Source organism: Lepisosteus oculatus, chromosome 8 (genome assembly GCF_040954835.1).
Source record: "Lepisosteus oculatus isolate fLepOcu1 chromosome 8, fLepOcu1.hap2, whole genome shotgun sequence".
In the NCBI taxonomy this organism is placed as follows: Eukaryota; Metazoa; Chordata; class Actinopteri; order Semionotiformes; family Lepisosteidae; genus Lepisosteus; species Lepisosteus oculatus.
The window spans coordinates 7,389,865-7,415,539 of record NC_090703.1 but is presented as its reverse complement, the minus strand read 5'-3'; the positions used below and the strand labels follow the sequence as shown (position 1 = coordinate 7,415,539).

Here is a 25,675-nt window from a genome sequence, read left to right as displayed (position 1 = left end):
AGCTTTGTCGAGATCAAACACCAGCGGCTTCATGCATCACAGTGTGCGATACCCCGCGCCGCTGTGCTGGAGAAACAGCAAGTGGGCCGTGGTAGAGGAGGAGCACAGCGGGTGAGACAAAAACTCACTGAACTCACTGCTGGAGATGCCATGCATTCTTCTAGCTGGTACCTCACTGTGCATGTACCTACCTACGCCACTCCCAGAGAAACTCCCAGGCTGACCCTTAAGTTCTTCCAACATAAGTGTATTGTGCAAGGACATGTAAAGAGCATCTACATAACAGACACCAGATTATATTCCCAGTTAGTATCTGAGATATAAGCAAAGCCTTCACTGCATTGCGGCATTTGATCCCCTGCATGAGCTCCAGGTTCGTAGTAAGAATTTTAATTCATTTACATTCTGTGTATTGGTGCTCACAACATGGTAACACCCATGTGATTTCAGCTTCACCCGCTGGGTCATGTAAGTATTTGGAAAATTGGTAAATCTATAAAATAACTGGTAAACTAAACTTATAAATAAATAAACTTATGTTATTCTATAAATTTACCAGTCAGACCCCACAAGAAGAAAATCACTGTTCTAAAGCAGGAGGCGCCCAGACCTGCCCGAGTGACAGACATGTTAAACACTTCAACTCATAACTGAAATCCCCCATTGTGGTTTCTGAAAAACACCATGATGGTATGGTTAGAAATCAAATTGTAAAATAGAAATGTTTAGGAAACGTAATAGAATTACTGAATTCGTGATTAATTAGAAAAACACCTGCATGTGACAAGGTGCTCCTGCAAGCCAGGTAATGAATACCAATTGACAACACTGTCAGAAAAGAGAAAGAAAACCTGGTACATTATCATTTTAGTGAGATGACCGTGTCCAAACTGCTCATCTCCTACTTTACCTCCCCCAGCTCTGATGACACAGACCTCTCTCTGTCTGCATCGCTTCACAGGGACTCAAGGGCTGCTACACCAGAAAGACATCAGAAGCCAGAATCGTCCTTCGTGGTCCGTACACGTCTCCAGCAAGAAGTGATCAACGAATCTCTTTCGGATTTCTCCTTTCCATTTAAATAGACACTCCTGCACTCCACGCCTCTCCTGGGATCCATCACCTCTTGTCATCCCTGGAGCTCCAGTTCCACACCCCTCTATCCATTCTCCCATTCTCCTCCTCCCTCTCCTGGTCTCCCACATACCCGAAGAGGGGCCACAGCGAAAATGTGGTGTTTTTTCTTTTTAGTTTTCGGTGGCAAGATTAACCTTTGCTGGTTCCTCTGCATTACATTACCTTTCTGTGAGTGCGGTCCCCTCCTATCCATCCGCCCTGCAGCGGATTAAACGTGCAGCTCAGACGAGTCCTTTTCACCCCTACCATGTCAGACGTGCAGAGATTCAGAGAAACAATGTGACTGGGTAGCAACCCTGCAAAGCGCAGTAAAACCCACCAACAGAATCACTGTCAACAGGAGAAAGGGATAGGAAAGGACAGCCCCAATAGTGGGTTAACCATAGCAATAAAAATACACGCATGGAGAAGTGAAATCACACCCCGCAAATTTCACCAGCGCTAATTTTCATTTGGTGGGGAAGTAAGGAGGGGGAATGCGTATTTATGAAACTACACAGGAGCAGATAAAGCTGACACTTCCGGAACAGTCCTTTGGCCCCTGCATATTTACGAAGCCCTTCGTGCCTTGTGGACTGCAGCACGTATGCGGCCTGTGAGGAAGCTCTGGCCCAGTTACTGAACACACAGAAGAGAGAGGCAGCTCCTGGGCCAGCAGTGACCAGGTGTGTGCTGAACACTGGAGCTCAGTAAACAGGCTAATGGTATAAGTGCAACATGATCCACACAGGTACAGAGAACTTGCATGGTTCTGCTATTTAGTGTTCTGTAGTACCCATTGTATGTTGTTGTGCTATGTTGTGCACGATGAAGGGCTAGTTATTATTTACTCTTTGGTGATGTACTGTTCACATTGTGTGGCGTCATCTATTGTACTGTGCACATCACGAGAGAACAGCCTGAATAAGGATCTGAATACACATGGACACATGACAAATAAACTCCTCTCTCGAAATGCTGAATATCCACGGTATTGCACAAGTGATTCTGAGTGGTAGGAAACTACCCACGTAGGCAAAGAGGATGGTCTATGTAGATCTTTCTGTCTCCTTCTATTTGCTCTTCAAGACAATGCGGGGAAGCAATAGAAAATGCAAACAGGGCACTTGGGTACAAAAGTATAAATTGTGGAATTCGAATCCAGGGAAGTTAAGCTTGAACTTTTGCACTGCACTAACTACACAACAGATTTGGTCACCAAAACCACAAAATTGACATGATAGCCTTGGAAAGAATCCAGAGAACAAAACCGATTCCTGGGGTGTCATATACAGAAAGGATACAGAAAGGGAGCTAAATCTCTTCAGTCCTAAAGAAAGGCAAGATCCTTCCTTCTGAGGTCAGGTAAGGAAAAAAGCAATCCAGGAGACCTTTTCACTCTAGTGTGACTTATGGAGGTCATAAGTGGAAACACGAGGGGAAATACTTTAAGGACACACAACGGGGAACACTTCTTCACACAAAGAGTTGTAGGATGTGCAACAGTCTTCCCAGCCACTCTGTGCTCCTCTAAGACACAGCTTAAACAACGTTTTAGATTCCCTCAGCTGCTGCAATACCAAGCATGCAATATGGGCCGGATGGCTTTCCCTCCATTGCAGCCTCAAATACTCTTTTGTACCCTCATCATTGTCACGTTTGGAGCTCTGAACTATCCAATGTACAGTATCCCCTCTTTAGAAAATCTTTTTCTGGGGCCCGTGAACCACATTCTTATTGCTTCAGAACCCGCTTCCATAAAACATACTTGGTGTTTGATGTCCGGAGTTCATCAAGCGCATGAGACTGCGGTCGTCAGAAAATGGGCAGTTGTCTTTTCTCTTATCTGGCACTTAGAATTTAACACAGCACACCACAGCCGCAGAACTGAACAACCCCAGAGGAGTGCAGAGAAATTAAGTGCCAAAGAAATTATTTTTCTGAAGAAAAGCTCTGCTCCCTACCCCTGGCAAGGGCTGAAAACTGCCCCCATCTGATTTGTAAACTTATCACTTTTGTTTAACAAAATTACAAAACAAAAGAAAAGAGGGCAAATGCCTTCTAAGCTGTTTAGAGCTCCTCTTCTCGATATTGTTTTTTCAAAATGTCCTGTACAAAGCCCTTAGGGTTGCTTGAATGGGAGGACTCGACGAAACGATTGTTTTCTAGTCACGGAGATGAGTGTAAGCCTTTTGTGAATAAAACAGATACGTCATAGGCCCGCTTGCTCTTGCAAAGAAGCTGTAAGTGACAGCTCTTAATTAGTGCTGTACTTACTGGCGTGCTATATTTCCTGCCCAAGATGACCCATAGTTACAAGAACAGGAGGGGAAGTCCTGGAAGATATACACCCAAATGCACCAGTCTGCAAGTGAGCGCTCGTTTTCACCAGTGTAGAAGAGGCGACAGCAGTCTTTTCCCCTGGTGCAATCTCCGAACTGAGAAGCCAATGCACACTGTGACAGGACAGATTAACTGGAGCAGAGGGAAAACGCTCTGTGCAGGACAGACAAAGCAAATGGTGAAGAGAGTTAGGGGGGAAACAAAGGCTGTATTTTGCGACTGTGAAGGTTTCGCGAGCAACCCAGGTAGACCTTTAAAGGTGAGGCATCTCATCTAAAATGCAAAGTACAGATAATAATAATAATAATAATAATAATAATAATAATAATAAACTTTATTTTATATAGCGCCTTTAAAGGTGGCTTCTCAAAGCGCTTTACAGGATGACAATAACAATAAATAAGAAGACTACAACAATAAATAAGAAAATTTCACAAGACAGGACACAATTATAATTACAACAATACAACAATAACAATAGAGGAGACCGTGGAAGATGGTATTAAGAAGAGCAGAGGGGTGAAGAATGGAACCAGTTAAGTAAAGGCTTTTCTGAAAAGGAGGGTTTTGAGTCTGGATTTGAAGGAGTTTAGAGAAGGTGACTCTCTAATATCCTTGGGCAAAGAGTTCCAGAGCTTGGGGGCATAGCAGGAGAAGGCCCTGTCGCCCATACAATGTAGACGGGCTTGGGGGACAGTAAGGAGGGCAGAATTTGAAGAGCGGAGGTTGCGAGGTGGGGAGTAGGGCGATAAAAGTTCAGACAGTTATTGAGGTGCCAAGCCATGTAAAGCCTTATAGGTGAGCATGAGGATTTTAAAGTCTACGCGGAATTTGACCGGAAGCCAGTGCAAGGACTCCAGGATAGGAGTAATGTGAACACTTGTACTAGACCTGGTCAGGATTCTGGCTGCTGAATTTTGGACATACTGCAGCTTGTTCAGAGTAGATTTAGATACACCAGGGAGCAGAGCATTGCAGTAGTCAATTCTGGAGAATACAAATATGTTGATCAGCTTTTCAGCCACAGTTAATGATAGCATAGGGCGTAGTCTTGCGATATTTCTAAGGTGAAAAAAAGATGTTTTGACAGTATGCTGTACATGTGGGTCGAATGTTAAGCCAGAATCGAATATAACCCCAAGGTTTTTCAATTTTGATTGAAGCTCTAGTACAGAACCATCTACAGACAGGGTTACAGGACTGGCTTTACGAAGTTGATGGGGGGTACCAATAAGCATGACTTCAGTCATTCAGATGAATTCGAGAGTTAATATACCCTCTGTATCTCCGGGTTTCAGGATTATAGAATTTAAATTCACAAGTCCCATACTAAAGGGCGCTAATGTGCGCACTCATTTAAACTGCACAATTTACCAAAACCAGGGGGGGTCACACAGTTCTCCGCCCATCAACAGAGCGTTTGTAATCGAAAGGTTACAAGGATATTGCATCTTGCTTTTTAAAAGCAGGAATTTAGAAGAGCTCGCACTTAAGTGAGCTGTTGTGGATTGATGTACTAATAAAACAAAAACGCGTCAACTTGTTAGAATGGCGATGGACAAGGCGCTAATTTAGCCTTGTATGACTCACCCATCCCTCGAACGTCTCTTCTGTGTTGGAAGTTTTAATCAAGTCTTCGAACTGGATGGTACAATTGGCTACAAAGTCGTCGTATCCAATTGGAGCGTCGTGAAAGACCGCCAACTCAATCTTCTTGCCGTCGTTGATATTGAGACAGAACTCCTCGTTGTAGGTTGGCTTGTTAGTTTTCTGCTTGGTGTGCGTCTGTCCAATCTTACATTCGTCCACCCGGACCACAATGTAAGGGTCTAGCAGGAAACCGGACTTATTAAAAATTACGGAATGCCTGAGTGAGAATGTCGTAGGCTTGAGGTCCACAGCCTCGCCGATTCGCAGCTTCATGTATCCGTTGAATTTCATTCTGAAAACCGGGTTAAATGCCTTCCGATCTGCTCTGATCAGAACGTAAACAGAAGACGGCACGAAAACAAAACGTCACCCAATTATGTCCGACAGCGTTACTTTTTAAAAAGTTGCCTTTTTTTAAAAAAAAAAAATTAAACGGTTTAAAATTAAATAAAAAAGCTCAAAGGAACAGTTAAAAGCGAAAACACACAACGGGGAGAAATAACATCAATCAGCTTCAGGTTTTCTTCTTCTTCTTCGAGTGGTCTTTCATTCTTGTCACGTACCGTAGCCCGATTAAAAAGATTTGCCTTATGAGAATGAGAAAACGCCAGCAGGTGTGAGGACCGCGCTGAGCTGCTCACCCACACCGCACTGAGCTCCACATCCTCCGCCGCTGCAACGCCCAGCGTCCCGGTGAGGCGCAGACTGCCCAGCCGCTCCAGAGAGCCCTTGTGATTTCGGCTGTCAGTGCACAATCATACCGCGCTAGTCAAGTGCAGTCGCGCTTCTGACAGCGGCTCATAATAAGGAAGAGCCCCAACTGAGGTTTAGGTCTCGTAAAGGGAAGTAAAAGAGATTCGTGAAAGTTGACAAGCAAGTCAGAAAAAGGAAAGGACAAAACGGTCGCTTTAGTTCTGGTCAAATCCAGGCTGCCCAACTCTTAACATGCGCCTAGGTCCTGTGCAGTACAACTACTTTCTGGCGTTTTTCTTTTTTTTTTTTGAAAGCCTTAAGAAGGTATGCGTATGCAAATAAAGTGTAAGTAACGCGGATCGGAAAATGTAGTTTTACCCGATCCTCTTGCCATTTGAGGCGCTGACTTGCAGCTCGTTTGAGACTACAATAACCACAGTGCACCGCGGTGCTCAGCTTTGACAGATGATACAGGTAGAGGTGGGGTGGATTATCTAAGGAAGGGGGGAAAAATGATAGCCCAGAAACACGGTTTTTCTAAACCTGTGTTAGTGCATTTTGTAACTCTGGCGAGCATGACCCTGCGCATGTTCCTGGAGAAACGAATTCGCTCGACACGAATAAACTTCCGAAATGCAGACCTCCCTTCTCGAGAGCGTGTTGAGCGAGGTCTATCAAGGACCATAGGAAAGTGCGAGCAGATAACTAGTTTATAGTTTTATAGTTTATGCATCGGCTGTGCGATGGTCGCAAATGAGACATATATGGTCTAAAAAATCCCCTCCTCTCGCACACGGTGAGTATGCGAAATCACACATCGAAATGACACGTCGTTTTCAGCTGGGGGAACACGAGCCAGTGGAAACGAGGTGGAAGAGGAGACACTTTTCTACTCAAAGGGCTCTCAGGCTGTAGGACAAACTACCCGGCCATATTGCTGAAACCGATACCTGGACTTCTTTCAAAACCAACCGAACGAGCTCTTCCGCCAAACGAGAAGCGAATGGCTTCTTCTCGCACGCCAGCTTTAATTTGCTCTTACCATTGTACAGCAACACCCCTGTATTTTGAATAACTCAGAATATGTGCAGGTACATTAACCGAGCGCAAACACGTTATGTGAATTGTGTTGTAACAACCACCTCCACGGCAGGCCTTTTCGGGCGTTAAACGGCTCGATCATAAAAGTGACAGAACAGCGCCACCTTCTGGCACTTACTCTCCACTTGGGGCCTTGTGAAAATTAAATCGCATTTATACACATATTATTAATTATGACATTATTTATTATAAACCAATGAGCTAAATTAAGCTGAAATGTAGCTTTATGTTAATAATATAATAAGGTGCAGTGGTCAGCATTGCTGGGGTCAGTTCTAGACCTGGGGTACTCTCTGTGTGGAATTTGTATGTTTTTCCTTCAGGTTATTTCCATATCTTACTATCACAGTAAGCATCCCCTCAGCAAGCTCTCTGCAATTTGCTCTTTTAGATAAGACAGTCATTGATTCTGAAAAGGATCTTCAAGTCTGATCACACTGCAGATCTGCCAGACTCTGTCCTTCGATTATTGCCCCATCCTGACTTCCTGCCACCTTGAAGCTGTGACCTGCTGCTTGGGAGACACTCTCAGACACCTCGGGCTTCGCTTTACAGCTCGTTCTGCAAAGGATAAAACAGACAGAATCCTAAAAGAATACGAGTAATTCCTTGCATTTGTGCAGTGCTTTCCATACCAGGGGATCCCAAAGCACTCTCCATGAACTGCAGCACGTACCTGGGGGACTTTACCAGCTCCGCCGCGCAGCAGATCAAGCAGAGACGCAAGAATGTCCTTCGCCAGGTGAGTGAAGGGTAAACTTGAGGGAGGTTTTAAATGCTTAAGGTGGAATTTGGCCTCGGCACTGCAGTTAACACCCTATGCTTACAAATAGTACCATGGGATATTTAGTGACCAGAAGTAATCAGAACCACGGGTTAACATGTCATTCAAAGGACAATACCACAGTTACCATTCCTGGGCATTGGTTGGACAATGCTGGTCAAGGGGAGATCGCCACCTACTGGTCCACCAACTTGTAGCAGCAACCTGCTTTTTCCTCAGATACCCCCTTTTACAGTACTGACCAGGCCTTCCTAGATCTGACATGCTCAGGCTACAAGGTAGTAATAGACCACAAAAACAATATGTCTGGCTGTGTTTTACAAGCCTTTACTGGAAAAGTCCGAATGTAGAATAAAGAGCTTGAGGGAGAGGCTGGGGGGGGGATGCAACAGTTTGTTCAAATTGCTTTTCTCTGCAAAGGATTTGACCTCAGGCAGGTGTGCTTTACTCATCAGACTCCTGTGACTTGGTAGCCACGAGGCTGAGTGAGGTTTGATAAGGAGCGGGCCAGGAGAAGGCAGAAAACTGTCACTCTTGCTCACAGGGCAGCAGGGCTGTGTCCCAGCGACTGTCCCAGCAACATGCTGCGGCCACCTGGCAGTGCTGTGTAAAGCAGGTGGTCTCTGTGCACAAGGTTAGCACCACATGTTTTCACCCTGCAGATCTGTTTGCAACACGTTGTATTCTAATTGGTTTTTAATTGCCTTCCACTGGCTCAGTTAATTTGGTAATAAAGTGGAGGCCAACTCCCGTCAGAGGCACATCTGTTTCACATCCACCGTAACCACCCACAGTGCCCACAAAGACTCTGGCCGCGACTGCGCCATCACATTAGTGATCCTCCCACCCCTGTGGCAGGGATGAAAGAGACATGGGACTGTCTCCCACTCTCCCCAGCACTCCGTTCGCTGAGCTGCTCAAGCCCGCAGCTGCAGGGAGCAGGGAGGTCAGGGGGCGTGGGCTGCTATGAAGCTTACTCACCAGCTGGTGGCAGCAGTGGGAGAGCAAGGGTGTGCTGTGTTTGGTGACCACTGTCTGGATGCGAACAGGAGCCATTCTGACTCGAGAGACTGTGCAGAGAGCTCCGCGGTGCTTTGTGATCGCAGAGCAATGGAACGAGCTGCTCAGGGATGTTTTACTGGAATTCCAGCTGGAGCTACAGACACCACCGGACCCAATTAGGGTCCTTAGGAATTGAGTGTAGTGGCTTCATGCACAGCTAATTCCTGCTGTGCAACCTCTTTCACTCCAGCTGGTGAGAAGTAGTAATATGAAATACAACTCAATTCACATTACAAAAATATTGCCCTTTTTCACTCTGATTTCATTGTGCATTTTTTATCTGGGTCTTTATTTTGATGGAATCATGTCAAAAGTAGTCCCATGACTATCACAGCAAGATCACGTCAGATGTAGTATGTGAATGAAGACTCTAAATGAAAATGAAGTCTTAACAAGACTGTATCCATGGATGCAGAATATGAGGTACGTCTTACAGAAGGTACTATATGGTCTGCCATACTCATCTGTGGTTTAGAAGCTGAAAGATTTCTCTTGCAAGCTTTCAGATTGGTGGCCTTTGTATCAGGTATCTCATCTTGGGATTCTGTAAACAGAAAAACAGTTTGGCTGCCTTAACAAAATAGGAGGTTCCCCCTCCTTCTGTGAGGCCTGGTTGCTGGATGCGTTTCTTCTAAAAGCAGCCGTAAACGTTCCAATAAAGCAGGGAAGGGGAAGTGTACATGACCACAGCAGAGGGGAGCTGGGGACTGTAAATACCTGAGCGCCTGGATGCCCAGAGAAATGCAGTCTGAAAAGGTTAACGTGACTGATGGTAATGGGTTCCACAACTTAAACAAAATGAGTTTCCCTTCTTCTTGCAGTCTGATTCAAAGAAACGTTTAGAGAGCCCATAAAGATTACAAGTACAAGGGGGTCCCCTGGAGTCCCCCCCCCCCTACCTTCACTCCGTGAGTGGAGTGGTACACTCAGCCTGTAACGTGTCAGCATCAAAGGCAGCTCGTGATTGGTGTTAGCCCTGACCTTTCAACTCCCCCTGCTTCCACAGCCCTGGTCTCTCAGCCAGCTGCTTCAAATAAAGACCTTAAATTCTGAAGGCCCTTCCACAAAGCTCTTAACATCCACATTACACGTCCATGTGGATTGGAACTGCCTTTTAAAAACACGGGGGTCCTACATCTCTTTCTCATAAAAGTGCCTCTTTCCAAATCCCAAGGTTATGGGGGTGAAAGTGAAGCAGATGTATCTGAGCCCTTAGGGGTTTGGACAGCCACTGTACGTCTCTTCCTTCTGGTCCCTCAGTGCAGGTCCAGAGAAGAGAGGACTCGCCGTCCCTCTGACCCACCCCTCGGTAAAATATAATGTAAAAGTCTGTCCCTTTGTCTGTTTCCAGCCCCACTGTCTCTCTGTCAGCAGCTCTGTCTCTAACTCAATTTCTGCCTCTGTCCATCTCCCTGTCCACTGGAGCTGTCTCTGTCCATCTCCCTGTCCACCAGAGCTGTCTCTGCCTCTGTCCATCTCCCTGTCCACTGGAGCTGTCTTTGCCTCTGTCCATCTCTCTGTCAAGCAGAGCTGTCTCTGCCTCTGCCCATCTCCCTGTCCACTGGAGCAGTCTCTGCCTCTGTCCATCTCGCTGTCCACTGGAGCTGTCTCTGCCTCTGTCCATCTCCCTGTCCACTGGAGCTGTCTCTGTCTCTGTCCATCTCCCTGTCCACTGGAGCTGTCTCTGCCTCTGTCCATTCTTCCCTAGATGATGGTTTTGAAAACCCATGCTGATACAGTGATGTGTTGTTTCATTGTTTCTGTTTTCTGTGCTATGGATTAATGTCATTATTACTTATTTAACCAAATCAGCTTACATTTGCACAGTTGTAGGAAGGGTCTTGCTCAAGAATACAGCAGTAGTGCCCCTTCTGGGTCAGTCCAGAGGTTTGACCACTACTGCCCTAAGTTAACAATTCTTTATCATAGATAAGACAATAAAGACAGGATAACAAAACATGCATCGACTCACATGCTCTTTACTGTTTTATCCCTTAAGGCTCACCATCATATCAGTCTTTCTGACCCATGTTAAAGAAAAGCCTTCAACAATGTTTCGCTGTACCATCTCACAGATTGTTTGATTTTTTTCATAGTAAGAAGCCAAGTAAAAGGGCTGTAAAGGAAAATACTACAAAACAACCAGATCTTAAAACGGTCACAATCAAACAAAACTGAGAGTTTGAACATTTAAAGTCTCCAACCTCACTGTTTCGCTCACTGACGAGAGCCTGCAGTGTAATACTATATTTGCCCAGAAGAGGGCAGACTATCCCTGCATTTCAGCCTTGAAGCGACGAAGATGGAGTTACAAGATGGATCTCTCTCGGATTCGAATTCAAGTTGTTTTGCTGGCCATAGCATTTACAGTATTGCCAAAGCCCCTGCTTTGAGAAACGATGAATCTTCACGGCACTTTCTGCTCCCCTCCAACACATTCTCCCTCCGGCACAAAGTGACAGATGACCTACAGGGGTCAGGGAGTCAGATTACTGAGCTCCCACACCAGCTGGACTAACAGGGCAGGGGTCAGGGGGTCTGTGAGAGAGGACACACACACACACACACACTCTTCCAGCATACATCCACATACGCCTGCACTGACACGCCCCCTTCACAGACAACACCCCCCACCCTGGCAGCAGAAATCCGGTTTTCAGAAAGCCCAGACACGGCAGTCCACGCAACAGAGAGCTGTGAATCAAATCTAGTTAGCTATCTAAAATAACATTTTCCGAGACATTAAACCCTATTTGAAATCTAATATGATGGTGCTGTCGACCAGATTTAACTGCAGCATCGTTCCGTTCTGTGGGGAGAGCCCTTTAATAACTAAAGGTACTTTGAAACATTAAACTAGAGAAGCAGATGGAAAGATACCGAGCTTCAGTTTTTTTATTACAGGTACTTTAATACCGATTTCCTTCAGTACGTTAATTTGGTTTTTTTTGCCTTGCAGCTCCTTAATATGGGCCGTTCTTTCATTGGGCCTGGTTAGGTAAAGGTAGAAGAGTCGAGCTTGCCGTAATAATTCTTGCCTAGAGCAGCGCGCTGTCCTCTCAGACAGGAGAGGCGGAGACTGCCTGAGCTGAACCCCGGCTCTCCCCTCCCCCCCCAACATGAAGTCCCCCTCTCGCGCTCGCTCTCTGAGCCAAAAAGTGACAAACCAAAAGCCCTTTGCCCCGTACTGGACAATTTTTTTTACACTCTTTTAACCTGGGTCGCCCGGAGCAGAGTGGGAATTAAGCAAGGCTCTAACCCTGGGCCCCACACTTACTGCCCTCCCTCTCCGCCCAGCCCGATAATCTCCGGAGATCTGAGACCTCGCTTGAGAGCGATGTCAGACTCCTGCCAATCACCCTCTTATTTGTTTTTCTTTCTTTCTTCGATTTTTTTTGGGGGGTACAGGTATTTTCTTTAGGATTAGATGGGCATTTTTGGTAAAGCAATTTAGACCCGGAGCTCAGGCTGGCATGACTGCAGCGCTGCACAGTGATTTGTTGTGCTTCCCTGTTTTCACAACTGTCCTCATTTGCTGTGGCTGCTGGAAGGCAGCGTTCGCAGAAAGAAACCTTTCCCAGGCCCGGAGCAGAGCAAGAGGGAGTGTTGGTGGAGAGGGTGACAGCTGAGCTCCAAGAATAACCTACAAAACAAAACGACAAAGCTACCCCATTTTTTAAAATCTCATACCAGAAGAATGTTTTGTTTGAAAATGGGGTGAATGCACTGAGCCGAGAGACACGGCGACCTGGGTGACAAGCTGGCCGGTGTTTAATTCAAGCAACGGCATCGCGAAATTCATTGATCTTTATTCACCGGACATCCGAACAGCACATCCAAATAATCTACAGCCTGGCCACTTCTGTGTCAGCCAGCCAAACTGACCCAAGCCCATCTGGGAAACTGCGGCAGAAGAAGATTGTAATGTCTAAAGCAGTGAAACACGCGAAGGCACAGACAGACGCGTGCACAGACTCTAACAGGAGACTGGGTTTTACAGCAATCCAGAGCAGAGCCAGTTCCAGGAATCCAGACGGAGCAGGAGAACAATTGATCTGTTGTGATGGAGTGTCATTCAGGCTTCCTGTCTCGGTCTTCCATCTCTGACAGGAAAAGCAGTTTAAACCTTAGGCTAAGGCAAAGAAAATACGGACCCGTAACTTCCCAGGTGTCGAGTCAGACACAAGCCTTCTGGAAAAATGAAGACTTTCAGTAAGCTGTGCAGTACCTGTTCCTCCAGTTAAGCATGAAAACACCACCCTTTGTTAGAGTGAAGCTTGGCAGCTGCCCAGGCTAGTGATTTAGTTCAAGTAAAAGTCTTTTCATGACTTCTGGTGACTTGCAGGGCTGTAGTTAGCCCCTGTTTCTTTAGCATTGAGGGATCAAACTCTTTGCTGACACCTGGTGAAGATTTACCCCCCCCCCCCCCAGTAAATCCAGGTAGACATTTTTACAGCTGGGTGGACTGAGGCAATCTGGGCATGGGTTTTGCTGAAGGATATAACAGCAGTGTCTGTGTCTGAACTTGAACCCACAATCCTCTGGTAAAGGGTTCACAGCTCAAAGCAAATCTCCAATTAGCTCCCACAGGCTCACAGACCCTCACAGTCTGGCCCTTTATTGCTTCACTGCTGTATGACTTTCTTCACTGAGCTCTGACTTTAGTTATTCCCATCCTAGCATCTCCTACAAACGTATTCATTCCATCTTGTCATGCTATAGAAGCAGGTTTTCTTCCCTGTTATTTTTGCAGCTGGCATGCAGTTCAGTACAGTAGTTCCTTGGTCCGTCTATAGGTTTTCACCATGGTAAAATTTAGCATTAATGTGACAAAAAGACTCTCCAATCAGCTGACAGGAGATGGTCGGGACTGAAAACCACTATGAATGGACAGAATGAGGGTTTACTCATCAGCTAATGCCGGAGCCCTTTCTCTGTTTCATCTGACACTCATTTTTACCACCTCACTCTGGATTTGTCCAGGAGGTGAATGTTGTTTTAATTCTCCCGTGCATTGTGCTCCTAGGAAAACTCTGTTTGTTTGACGGGCTTTGGATCAAACCCTGCTTAATTGCATGTTTTCCGAATCAATGCAATTCACTAACACTGGCTGGCTTTCTTGGTCTGGAAAAAAACACCACCCTCATCTCTCCAGCTGAGGTGAAGCTGCGTGGCTCTCCTGTCTCGGTGCGCGAGTCACGAGCTGGTCACTGCCTCCCACTGCGGGCAATAACTCTTTACTTCTGCCCCTACTCCCTCACGCCTTCCTGCGGCCCTCACTAACCTGCGACTGCAGGGATATAAAATACTGACACCTCAATAAATAAAGTCCTCTGAGCTCTGTGGGCATGACAGGGGAATATTGTGAAAACAGATGTGGGCTCAGATAACAGGCTCCAGGCCAGTCCTCGCACTCACTCAGAATACCACCCTGGGACTGGCTGGGTGGAGTCAGCACTGCTCCAGGGTTCACAGAGCACTTCCACTCTCAGACACTCAGTCCTTCTGGACTCTCATTTCTTCTTTTCCCCCCTTTATTGGCCTATACAATTTCTTGCATTAAGAATTTGTCTTTTCGCATACCCCAATTTGCTCTCCATGAGACCCACAGACAGGGAGAGAAGCTTGGGGTCAGAGCGCAGGGTCAGCCATTTATACGGCACCCCTGGAGCAGTTGGGGTTAAGGGCCTTGCTCAGGGCCCAACAGAGTAGGATTCCTCTGCCGGCCGCGGGATACAAACTGGCAACCTTCCACCCACAGGCACAGATCCTGAGCCACAGTGCCACCACTCTGCTCCGCCCGATTTCATCTCATACTGTCATGCAGCCAGGTCCACATCGGAGAATCTGTAGTACTCGAGCGCAGACCCACTCCATTTTAGAATAGGGGTCACAGGTAAATTATCAGCTACAAAAGCGATGTGTCTTTGTAACCCAGAACAGAAGAAAAATGTGTCTCAACACAGCATCAGCTACCACCATCAATAAGATTGGTTTCAGTTCAGCTGCAGGGCCCAGGTGAGCAGCACAGACAGCAGGGAGAAATGGCGTTAAGGCCACTTCAGAGCCATCTCAGATTACAGGATTACAGACCCAGAGGAAGACAAAAGAATCGGGTCTTTCAAAAAGGTCCCCCTTTTCCGGAGAAAAGCGGGAATGCTGAACCTTTAGCTGAACGTACTCTCCATGGTTACAAGCCTCCAGGGGTCTCCCGTGCCCCTCCAGAATTAAACAGGCGGCCTGTAAAAATGCAAGGAAAAAAAAAACCGTGGCGTATAATTTACTGTCATAAAAGTTGATTTGGTGCTAAGTATCCTTTTTCACAGGTCTACATTTCATACCAGCACTCATGTCACACATGAAACCCAATACTTTAATTGAAGTTCTCTTGTAGGGGTGCGGAGAGAGCGCTCTTTGTGCTGGTCAGGCCTGCCCAGACCACATAAAAACACCTCAATAACGAGCGTATAATGAAGTGAGCCCAGAGAGCTCTAACATAACACCACTTGAAGGGGGGGCGTTAGACATCCAGCCCCCCCCCACACACACACACACACACCGGTCCCAGGGGCCCTCTCGGCATCTGGTTTCGGATTTTTTAGAAAAGTAAAAATGTGACACAGCTCTTTTATGATCTACCACGGCTCCACATTTACATATGGCAGTCCATAAAAATTCTTCAGAATATTTACAGTGGTTTGGCTTTATTATTATTACTATTATTAATCCTCCACAGAGGGGGAAAAAAAAAAGCGCAAGGAGAGCGAAGCTGGGGCGTAGCGGGAGAAAGGGACAGAGAGAGAGAGAGAGAGAGAGGGAAGAGAAGGAGCAGAGCCCAGCACCGCACTGAGCAATCGCAAGTGACATTTCGGCTCTCAGACAGGAGGTATGTCCCATTTTATTTCTGGCAGCCTTTCCATCAGAGCTAAGTCAAACCAGATGGGGGGGAGCCCCGCGCCAGAGAGGCGTCAGTGCCGTATTAAGGGCTCTACTGAAAGGCCTCCAGGAAAGGGACAGATTCTCCGGGCTCCCCAAAATCCAGAGGCTGTCAGGAACAGCGGATGTGGGCCACACACTAACCCCTGGCAGCGCACGGCTGCCTCGCTCGCGAACTGCTCCGTTTCCCCGCCTCTAGACGGAGAGACGCTTAGTGCACAAAAATAGAAACTGGAAACGCGGCCGTGTTTTACTCTGCTCTCTCCCAGCCTTCAGGGGGGAATGAGGCTACTTCCACCAGAGGCAGAGACGTGCAGCGCCGCAGACGGCAGGCCTGAGGCGCCGTTAAACAGTCAGTGTTCACAGAGACCCTCAAGGCCGGGAAGACAAGGTCAGCTCCCTTTCAGCAGAGGACTCTTCAGTGTACCTGGACCTAATGTCCACAATGGACAGAAGTATCCCTCCCGTTTCCAGCTCACCCTTTTCTCAGAGAGTGCCATTTCCGTAATACAGCGACACACCTGTTAAAATCTGAAGGCACACAATCACCACGCAGAGGCCAAATCCTGAATGTGGCTCCTTAGGAACCTACAAGAAACAACTGGATAGTAACAATAGGGTCTCCTGTTAGCAAGGGCCTTGAGCCCTAGAGCAATCAGTCAGAAAGCTGGTAAGTAAGCAGGTTTTCATAAGAGCCCCAGCCAGTAATCTACAGTCACAGTGGGGTTGTGCAGGGCCCGTGTGGCTCTATGCATTGTGGGAGACAGGATAGCACCTCTGGCCAGACCACTGCTAGCAGGGTGGAGCAGAGAGGCAGGGAGCTGGGAGGGGGAGGCCGCTAGCTGGAATTAATATGGCTAAGGGCCCACAGGTGTCTCCCAGGTGGCCGACGGCCTTGAGGAGCACTGTTTGTGTGAGAGATCAGGGTGGCATTCAGCTGGAGCCAGCAAAAATACCCAGACCTCCCGCCTACAGCCTTCAGATCCTCTGCCACTAAAGCAGCTAATCCCAGGCTAGAGGGTCGACTAGAGCCCCTCGCTGCACATGCAGGCACAGGGCGTGTTGGAAGAGAAGGAGGGGGAAGAGCTGCTTCCCCAACAGCCTGTCAAACACAGGCAGCCACAAGGTGTCCTCAACAGCAGCTGAAGCACCTTATTTGTTTTACCCACAAGTCACACAATATTAAAGTTCCTGGATATCAGCAACACTTTCCACCCTGCGCTCATTTGATCCTTCACAGCATTAATCCTGGTCTCTTTGTAAATGTCGACTATTTTATTGACAGTCAGCACTCCAACCCTGAGAAATATTGGGCACGTGCTGTGGTAGTAAACAAAATTGAGAAGAGTTAATCACACCCAGCTTTTGGAAAAAGAAGTTGGGAGGCCAGCATCTGTTCCCTAGATTAACCAGACAATTTCCCTGAAACCCATTCTGACCCCTTCACTTTGATGCAATCAGCCCTTTTACTCTCTCCCTTCCTTGCTTAATCACTGAGACTATGAACGTCTGTCTTCATGGGCCTGAGAGTTGAATGTAATTGCTTTGCTCTGTGTCAGTTCAACAGGGACGCTGTGTTACAGCTGAACGGAAGGCTTCACCAGTTAATACGGGAAGACAGGCCTTTATTAGGGACTGGAAGTGCTGGAGATAAGGCCTGCCCTGTCTCAAGAGTGGTACACACATGTGCAAGTTGCTTACCTGTTATTAGTAGAGATCTGAGAGCATGGTCAGGCTATTTGATAGGCTCAAAGAAGAGTAGTTTTTTTAAAGCACAGAGAACAGACTTCATGTTCAGAGGGAAGCTATTAGCTGTAACAATTTCCTCCATTCCACTCGAATTTCCGGTAGGATGACAGAATCTTTATACAGAAGTATGGCTTGCTGCCGCCAATAATTTTTTTGCCCAGACTGCAATTAGGACCTGCAAAGCTGCACATCTGGTTACATCCGGCCAGCTACAGGATACTAGTGTGTCCCTTGGCAATGAGTGCAGTACTGTCAGTGCTGGAGACGGTCTGCTAGGACACCTAGCCAGGGTTGCAGTATTTTTAAATGCAGTTACATATGCGAGGCTGTCGTTTATTTTTTCCACATAAAAGCACTTTTTACAGAAATCCAGTTCGTTATTAGCATTACAAACCCATCCAATCTGGAATTTCCATTTGCATTTTTCCTGAAACCTCACATGGGGAGAATGAGATTCCAACACCTTGAAGACGCAGGGGTTGCTGTGCTGCCAGAAACTGTGAAGACTCCAGCCCGCCGATCCCTCCCGCTCCTACGGAATCTTGGCACTGGCTGCCAGTTCCAGGACCCAGGTTTCGAACCCTCAACAGCGCTCATCGAGCTCAACCCATGCTCAGATGAATGCCTTTCTTGGCTGAGCCATTCCAGAGCCCCAGAAAAGGTTGCAATTTGTCTTTGTGCACTCCACTGAAAGTGCTTTACAGGTCATGGGGACTCCCCTCCACCACCACCAGTGTGCAGCCCTCGCCTGGATGATGTGACAGCAGCCATAGTGGACCAGTACTCTCCCCACACACCAGCTATCAGTGGGGAGGAGAACAGAGTGATGAAGCCAGTTCAGAGATGGGATTAGGAGGCCAAGATTGGTAAAGACTGGGGGGGAAATTTGGCCAGGACACCAGGGTATCACCCCTAGTCTTTTTGGGAAACACCCTTGGATTTTTATTGACCACTGAGAGTCAAGACTTCGGTTTTACGTCTCATCCGAAAGATGGCGCCTTTTTACAACATAGTGTCCCCATCACTGTATTGGGGCATTAGAACCCACACAGACTGCGGGTTAGCACCCCCAGCTGGCCCAACTAACACCTCTTCCAACAGCAACCTTAGCTTTTCCTGGAGGTCTCCCCTGCTGGTACTGGGCAGGCTCACACCTGCTGAGCTTCAGACGTATGCAACGGCATTCAGATACATCCCATCATTAAAATTATTTCTCAGTCAATTTTCAAAACTCTTCAAGTATTACTCAAAAGTGAGGTCCATCCACAAAAAAAAGATGAAAGGAGTAGTCAGAATGGACGTAGAAAAGGTAGGTCTTCCTCAACTCATTTTCTAAAGCAGTGATGGTGACAGAGCACATTATAAGGCGTATTTAGATTTTCAGAAGGTTTTTGAAATCATTCATAAAAAGATGGTCAAATTGCAGTTCGAAAGCACTCAGGACACAACACGTATTTAGACTGAGAGATGGTTAATGAGAAGGAAACAGAATGTACAGATAAGAGGTGAATGTTCAAGTTGTAGTGGTATAATTAGTGGAGTGCCACAGGGATCTGTTCTAGGACCACTGCTGCTGTTCCACTTTTATAGCATGTAGTTAGAAAAATAGTCAAATTCACAGATTAACTCAAAATAGGAGGACTAGCAAACTGTACTGTAAAAGCAACAAAGGACTTTTCTAAAGATTCGAACCAAATGTAAAACTAGACCAAGACCTGGCAGATGATGCAGACAGGTAAGTAACATGTGAGCTAGTACATTTAGTAAAAATATCCGAGACACAAGAGGTCACTGATGTAAAAGTCTTAAAAGTTTGTGTTTGTCCAAACACAAGGAAGCACTAAAAAATGAAAACAGAATATTGGCGGTAATGAAAGAGTAGTTGTACTTAGCTACTAAAAAACCAAATGAGTTACATGGACTGAATGGACTCCTCATTTATAAATGATTTTATGTTCTCATAAGTTGAAAGAAAATAATCACTTTTCATCAGGTGAGAAATGGTTAACAGCATATATTAATGCACCGACAAAATTAATTACTAAGAAATTCCTGATAATTCCCGGTTCTCTCCATACAAATGCACACATACTGCACACACATGTATATTTAATTTACACTTGCATCCATGGCAGACACAATGCAGTCCTTGAATACCTCTGTCGCTGACGGATCTACTAAAAGTGCTGGCCTGCCAGTCAGAGCAGTACCTGTCATTAGGACTGAGGGGCAGGCTGTGTTCAAGACCTGGCCATTGTTCTCTCGAAGAGCAGGTCAGGAGGATGGATCAATTCCCTCTGTCATTAGATTATCACAGAGGCCTGTTATAATCGCAGCAATTTAGTAGCCTTCACCGCTGCAGGTCTCTCATGAGGCTACCTGTGGGAATGTTACCATGCAAGAAGGACAAAATGAGCTCTAAATCCCCCTCAGAGGAATGAATGGAGAAAGAAAACACAAAAGAGAGCGATTTTCAGAATTCAGTGGTTTTGTTTTGTTTTTCCAGGGGTGTGAGAAGAGGCAGAGGGCAATAGTTACTAATCCCTGAGAAACTGCGGTAATCCCATTTACAACGCTCAATTTGACAACTTGTGAAGCTAACGAGTCACTATAGTAATTAGACAGATGATTCACTCTGCCTGCCTGTGATGTATTGGTTCTTTTCTGAATTAAAGAAGCATGCAAAAAACTAAAATTACATAGCAGTGTTATAAGTACCTACAGTTCAAGAACTAGCTTTTTAGAATGGGAAGTGATGCTCAATACTCCATTCTTTACCATGAAGGTATCACCATTGTGTTTGGACCAATGCAGGATTTAAGAGACTGTCCGGAGATTTTAGAATCATAATCTCTTTAACTCTTCTTATGCCAGTGCCAGCGGGCACTGAGAGGTATTTATATGATGGCTCTGCTCAGTCCTGGACCTGGATCATGTCTCCTGAGAGACCAGACTGTGTGAGGAGCTAACCCAAGCCCTACAGACTTCTCTGAATGGAGAGGTGAGTCAGGACTGAACACACATTAATGACGATTACCAGACAAACGGGCACAGGGCTGGCTGTGAAAGAACAGAACAGCAGCCTGTCGTCTAGCAACATCAGATAATTGTCAGCAGTGACAAAAACGCAAAATGACAAGTGGTTACTAGAAAATGTAGCTGCTGTATCAAAAAACACAAGAGGAAAAATTTCGAGATTTTTGACACATTTGAAAACCAGGGATTTTGGGAATTCTGCTTCTACTTGTCCAAGCCCACATTCCAGAACTTACATTCAGGCCAATTTCCACTCTGGGATGAACAGTGTTTGTTGTGACTATGCATAGGGAGTTCATTTCGTATTGCATCAGTCCCAAAAAACTAAAGCAGTTGTGAGGAAATTTGCAGGAGGGGTGTATTTTCAGACCGCCTCCGATTTCTATACCCAAATGACAAAACAGGCTCTCTTGGACAGTTCTGAGTGCATGTTAACAACTCCTCTATGGTATAACAGTGGACAGCTACCACACAATCAAACGCAAACCTGTTGTCAGATTTCTTTTCACACCTCAGAAACATGAGAATCTCACGTCCGTGTCTCACAAGTTCTGATCAAGTTTCTTAATTCGCCATTTCTCTCCGAGGTCCTGCGAAAGGCTGATGACCAAACAACATCAGCTCGAAGAGTGAGGTATTCTGTTTGTCCATATCTGACGGCACGAAGACCCACATCTCCAGCCAGCTGCGTTGTGGGGAGCCCTGAGCTGAGCACTGGCTCACAGAACTGGAGGAGAGCACAGGGTCAGAACCGGAGGGAGACCGACGAGGAAAAAACAGACATGACCTGAAGCAATAAACAACCCCATAATGTTAAAGCTAAACTCCCAGTGCTGTGAATCATTAAATCTCTGTGCATTCTTACCCGAGTCATGGCATCGAAACAATGATTTCCTGGAAGAGCAGCGTACAAGCCTGAGCTCAGCACAATATTTTCAAAACAAACACAAGCCTTTCCCTCCCAGTGTGAAGAGCGGACAGCCGCCCTGTGTTCTCCAACTCCAATAATGATCCAATTACTGACTTTTAAATGCTACGTGTCTGCAGCACTTTGAAGCCATGTATCGAAATGTTCGCTTTTTTGACAACGCTTCTTTTCCACCATTGCAAATGGAAAGAAATACCCCGCTTCTGTTGCAGCAGCTGCACTTAGAAATAATGAGTTTTTATACCATCCATCCGACCGAGGGGGTTGGGGGGGGGGGGGATTTTGGCGCAGATAAATGAGAAAGGGCTGTCTGCGATGTTATTTTTTTTTCTGAAGGGAGCGGCAACATGACCTGCAGTGCAGGCTGCAACACAAAAGAGAGGTTCAGTCACGGAAAATGGGAGGCTGGTTCTCTCCATTCCTCGCAAGCACCACAAGATGTCGCCTGACTGCAGGATTTTAAGGCTGAATCATCAGAAGACTCAACAGCTCTGGGTGTCTGTAGCCACACTCGGACAGAACCTCAGTCTTCAGACAGGGTACACTATTGCTGCTCAGGACCTCACAGTTCGGAGCCGAGCTCTCAATTGCTTACACAAATTCTTCATGTAGGCCACAACTTAGAGAAATTCACCCTTTCTTTTCCACCTCCTAAAAAATGCAGATGATTATAAATTACTTGTAACATTTTGCAGTGACCAAAGAAGTGTCTATCAGCAGTTTTTTAACTGAACACAAGTTCAGAAAACTGAACACAGAAATTGTCATTACTCATTACTTAACACTATTGAAAATAGCAGGCACACTATGTCACTGTGTCCAAATATCAGGACTCTGGTCACACTGTCTGTCGGTTTTTACAGGATCTTCTTTTTTTTACCTTCATCCATTCCTGGAAAGGATCGAAGCAGCCTGGAACCCATTCCCAAAGGACAGGGTAAAGACCAGACTATGGTCTGCCCCAGAGAACGTGCACAGAGACACCATAAACCCAGCCAGCACCTCTTTCTAAGGAGATAGGAAACAAAGCATCACTAGAAAGGCCCATGCAAACCTGAGAAGAAAGTGCAAACTGCACAAAGCCGGTGGCCCAGCCATGAATCGGACCAAGAACCCCAGACCTGCAAGGTGGCAGTTTTGTCACGTCTCTTTTAGTTCAACGAGTGTAATAATTACCTTATTACACTTAATCACTATTAATTTGCCATCAAAGAGTGGAAGGCGTCTTAAACTTCGACACCTTTTAAGGGCTTAAAACACTTGAATACATTCATTTGCAGTTGAATCCAGGCCTGTAATTAGGAGCTCAGCTGGGATAAAAGCCAAGCGACGCGCAGTTGGATGTGTGTGCCCGTCCTGCTCAGAAGCACCGCGATCTATTTTCGCCGCCTCCAGAAACTCTCCCGCGGCGGCCCACACCTCGGCGTTCGCGAGGGCTGAAAAAAAGTCCAAGATCAAGACCCAGGGACCCCGTGTCCCATAATAGAAACACGCCTGAGCTTCAGAATGCCGATGGCAGCCCTGTGACGACATGCGAAAATAGAGTTTAAATTTAAAGCAGGTGAGGAGGGCACTGGCTGGCGCCTCCTGACTGTGGTGCTAGAAGAGGCCGAGAGCGAGGCAGCCCAGGACGCATCTATCCGAGTGCCACCCACCAGGGAGGGGACAGGCATTATGTCACGGTGCAGTTTTTGTTGCTATTTCTATGGTAACCCGAGTCCCCACAAAATTCTCTGGAGGTGCGCTTCAAACTAGAAAGTAAAGACTTACCATCAGGGCTTCCCCGTCTTCAGCTAGTGAAGGAACGGTTCATCTCACATGTTGGGATGGAGCCGGACTGGATTTACGAGAGTGGCTCTTGTAGATAAAGGTCTCCCATTCTAGGAAAGAGCTAAGCGTCTCCCAGACTCAACTCACAACAGACTGCATTTCAAGTTTGTTCCTCTCGTTTGAACTGAATTGGGTTTCATGGGACTCTCTTCTCATGAGAGTCTCCTCTGAACTGCAGGTACTGTGTGGCTGCCACTTTTTATCTGCTCAAAACCTGGGGCGACAGCTTTGAGCACAGGCAGCAGAAAGAGCATCTCAAGCCACCTGGGGTCATCCCTTGACTAACTGTCCCTTCTGCAAGAGACACACACTGGACCTTGGCGGTGACCACTCCAAGGCTCTCCGACACCGTGTGAAAATGGGCTGGAGGCCAAGGAGCAGGCGACTGCTGACTGCTGCGTGTAGTTTCCTACTCCTGCCTCTTCCCCTCTCCTGCTGCAGCTGCCCCTCCCCTCCTCTGGAGCCGGCGAGCGAGAGTCCTCGAAAGAGAGCAGGCGGATTCGCTAGATCTGTTTTCCCCTAATTCTCCACATTGGAAACAGCAGGGGAGCCCCGGGGGCTAAGCAGTTACACAGTATCTAAACAGAATCAAAATTGGAAACTTACAGTACATTTGGGTTTGATTTACTTCTTCGGAGAAGCCCTGACTTTCTCCTTCTCCCCACGACGCCCCCTCGCCACTGACACTCTCTACAGACCTTACAAACTGTCTGTGGGCCTGTAACCATCCTGGGACTGTCACCCCGTACCCCCACTCCCCCCCCTCGGGGCTCTCACACCGTACCCCCACTCCCCCCCCCTCGGGGCTCTCACACTGTACCCCCACTCATCCCCCCTCGGGGCTCTCACACCGTACCCCCACTCCCCCCCCCTCGGGGCTCTCACACCGTACCCCCACTCATCCCCCCTCGGGGCTCTCACACCGTACCCCCACTCGCCCCCTCGGGGCTCTCACACTGTACCCCCACTCCCCCCCCTCGGGGCTCTCACACCGTATCCCCACTCACCCCCCTCGGGGCTCTCACACCGTACCCCCACTCCCCCCCCCTCGGGGCTCTCACACCGTACCCCCACTCCCCCCCCCTCGGGGCTCTCACACCGTACCCCCACTCATCCCCCCTCGGGGCTCTCACACTGTACCCCCACTCGCCCCCTCGGGGCTCTCACACTGTACCCCCACTCCCCCCCTCGGGGCTCTCACACTGTACCCCCACTCCCCCCCCTCGGGGCTCTCACACTGTACCCCCACTCCCCCCCCTCGGGGCTCTCACACCGTACCCCCACTCCCCCCCCTCGGGGCTCTCACACCGTATCCCCACTCACCCCCCTCGGGGCTCTCACACCGTATCCCCACTCACCCCCTCGGGGCTCTCACACCGTACCCCCACTCGGGGCTCTCACACCGTACCCCCACTCACCCCCCCTCGGGGCTCTCACACCGTACCCCCACTCACCCCCCCCCCTCGGGGCTCTCACACTGTACCCCCACTCCCCCCCCTCGGGGCTCTCACACCGTACCCCCACTCCCCCCCCCTCGGGGCTCTCACACTGTACCCCCACTCATCCCCTCGGGGCTCTCACACTGTACCCCCACTCATCCCCCCCTCGGGGCTCTCACACTGTATCCCCACTCATCCCCCCCTCGGGGCTCTCACACTGTATCCCCACTCGCCCCCTCGGGGCTCTCACACCGTACCCCCAGTCCCCCCCCTCGGGGCTCTCACACCGTACCCCCACTCGCCCCCTCGGGGCTCTCACACCGTACCCCCAGTCCCCCCCCTCGGGGCTCTCACACCGTACCCCCAGTCCCCCCCCTCGGGGCTCTCACACCGTACCCCCACTCCCCCCCCTCGGGGCTCTCACACCGTACCCCCACTCATCCCCCCTCGGGGCTCTCACACCGTACCCCCACTCCCCCCCCCTCGGGGCTCTCACACCGTACCCCCACTCATCCCCCCTCGGGGCTCTCACACCGTACCCCCACTCGCCCCCTCGGGGCTCTCACACCGTACCCCCACTCCCCCCCCTCGGGGCTCTCACACCGTATCCCCACTCACCCCCCTCGGGGCTCTCACACCGTATCCCCACTCACCCCCCTCGGGGCTCTCACACCGTATCCCCACTCGCCCCCTCGGGGCTCTCACACCGTACCCCCACTCACCCCCCTCGGGGCTCTCACACCGTATCCCCACTCACCCCCCTCGGGGCTCTCACACCGTATCCCCACTCGCCCCCTCGGGGCTCTCACACCGTACCCCCACTCGCCCCCTCGGGGCTCTCACACCGTACCCCCACTCGGGGCTCTCACACCGTACCCCCACTCGGGGCTCTCACACCGTACCCCCACTCACCCCCCCTCGGGGCTCTCACACCGTACCCCCACTCACCCCCCCCCCTCGGGGCTCTCACACCGTACCCCCACTCCCCCCCCCTCGGGGCTCTCACAC

The 25,675-nt window shown here is 48.2% G+C and overlaps 1 protein-coding gene and 1 long non-coding RNA gene across 2 annotated transcripts in view; one reads left to right on the top strand and one right to left on the bottom strand.

The window, feature by feature from the left end:
* Positions 1-6,077, bottom strand: part of prkcha (protein kinase C, eta, a) — a 44,940-nt gene extending 38,863 nt beyond the window's left edge. Inside the window, exon 1 of the mRNA XM_015350570.2 lies at positions 5,050-6,077. Coding sequence (XP_015206056.1) covers positions 5,050-5,400 — 351 coding nt within the window. The 5' untranslated portion in view covers positions 5,401-6,077. The remainder of the gene's footprint in view (positions 1-5,049) is intronic.
* Positions 6,078-7,207: 1,130 nt separating this feature from the next.
* Positions 7,208-21,390, top strand: LOC138241019 (uncharacterized). Its single transcript, XR_011190208.1, has 4 exons — positions 7,208-7,645; positions 15,955-18,743; positions 20,309-20,435; positions 21,058-21,390. It is a non-coding gene; the product is annotated as an uncharacterized lncRNA (long non-coding RNA).
* Positions 21,391-25,675: the final 4,285 nt, after the last annotated feature.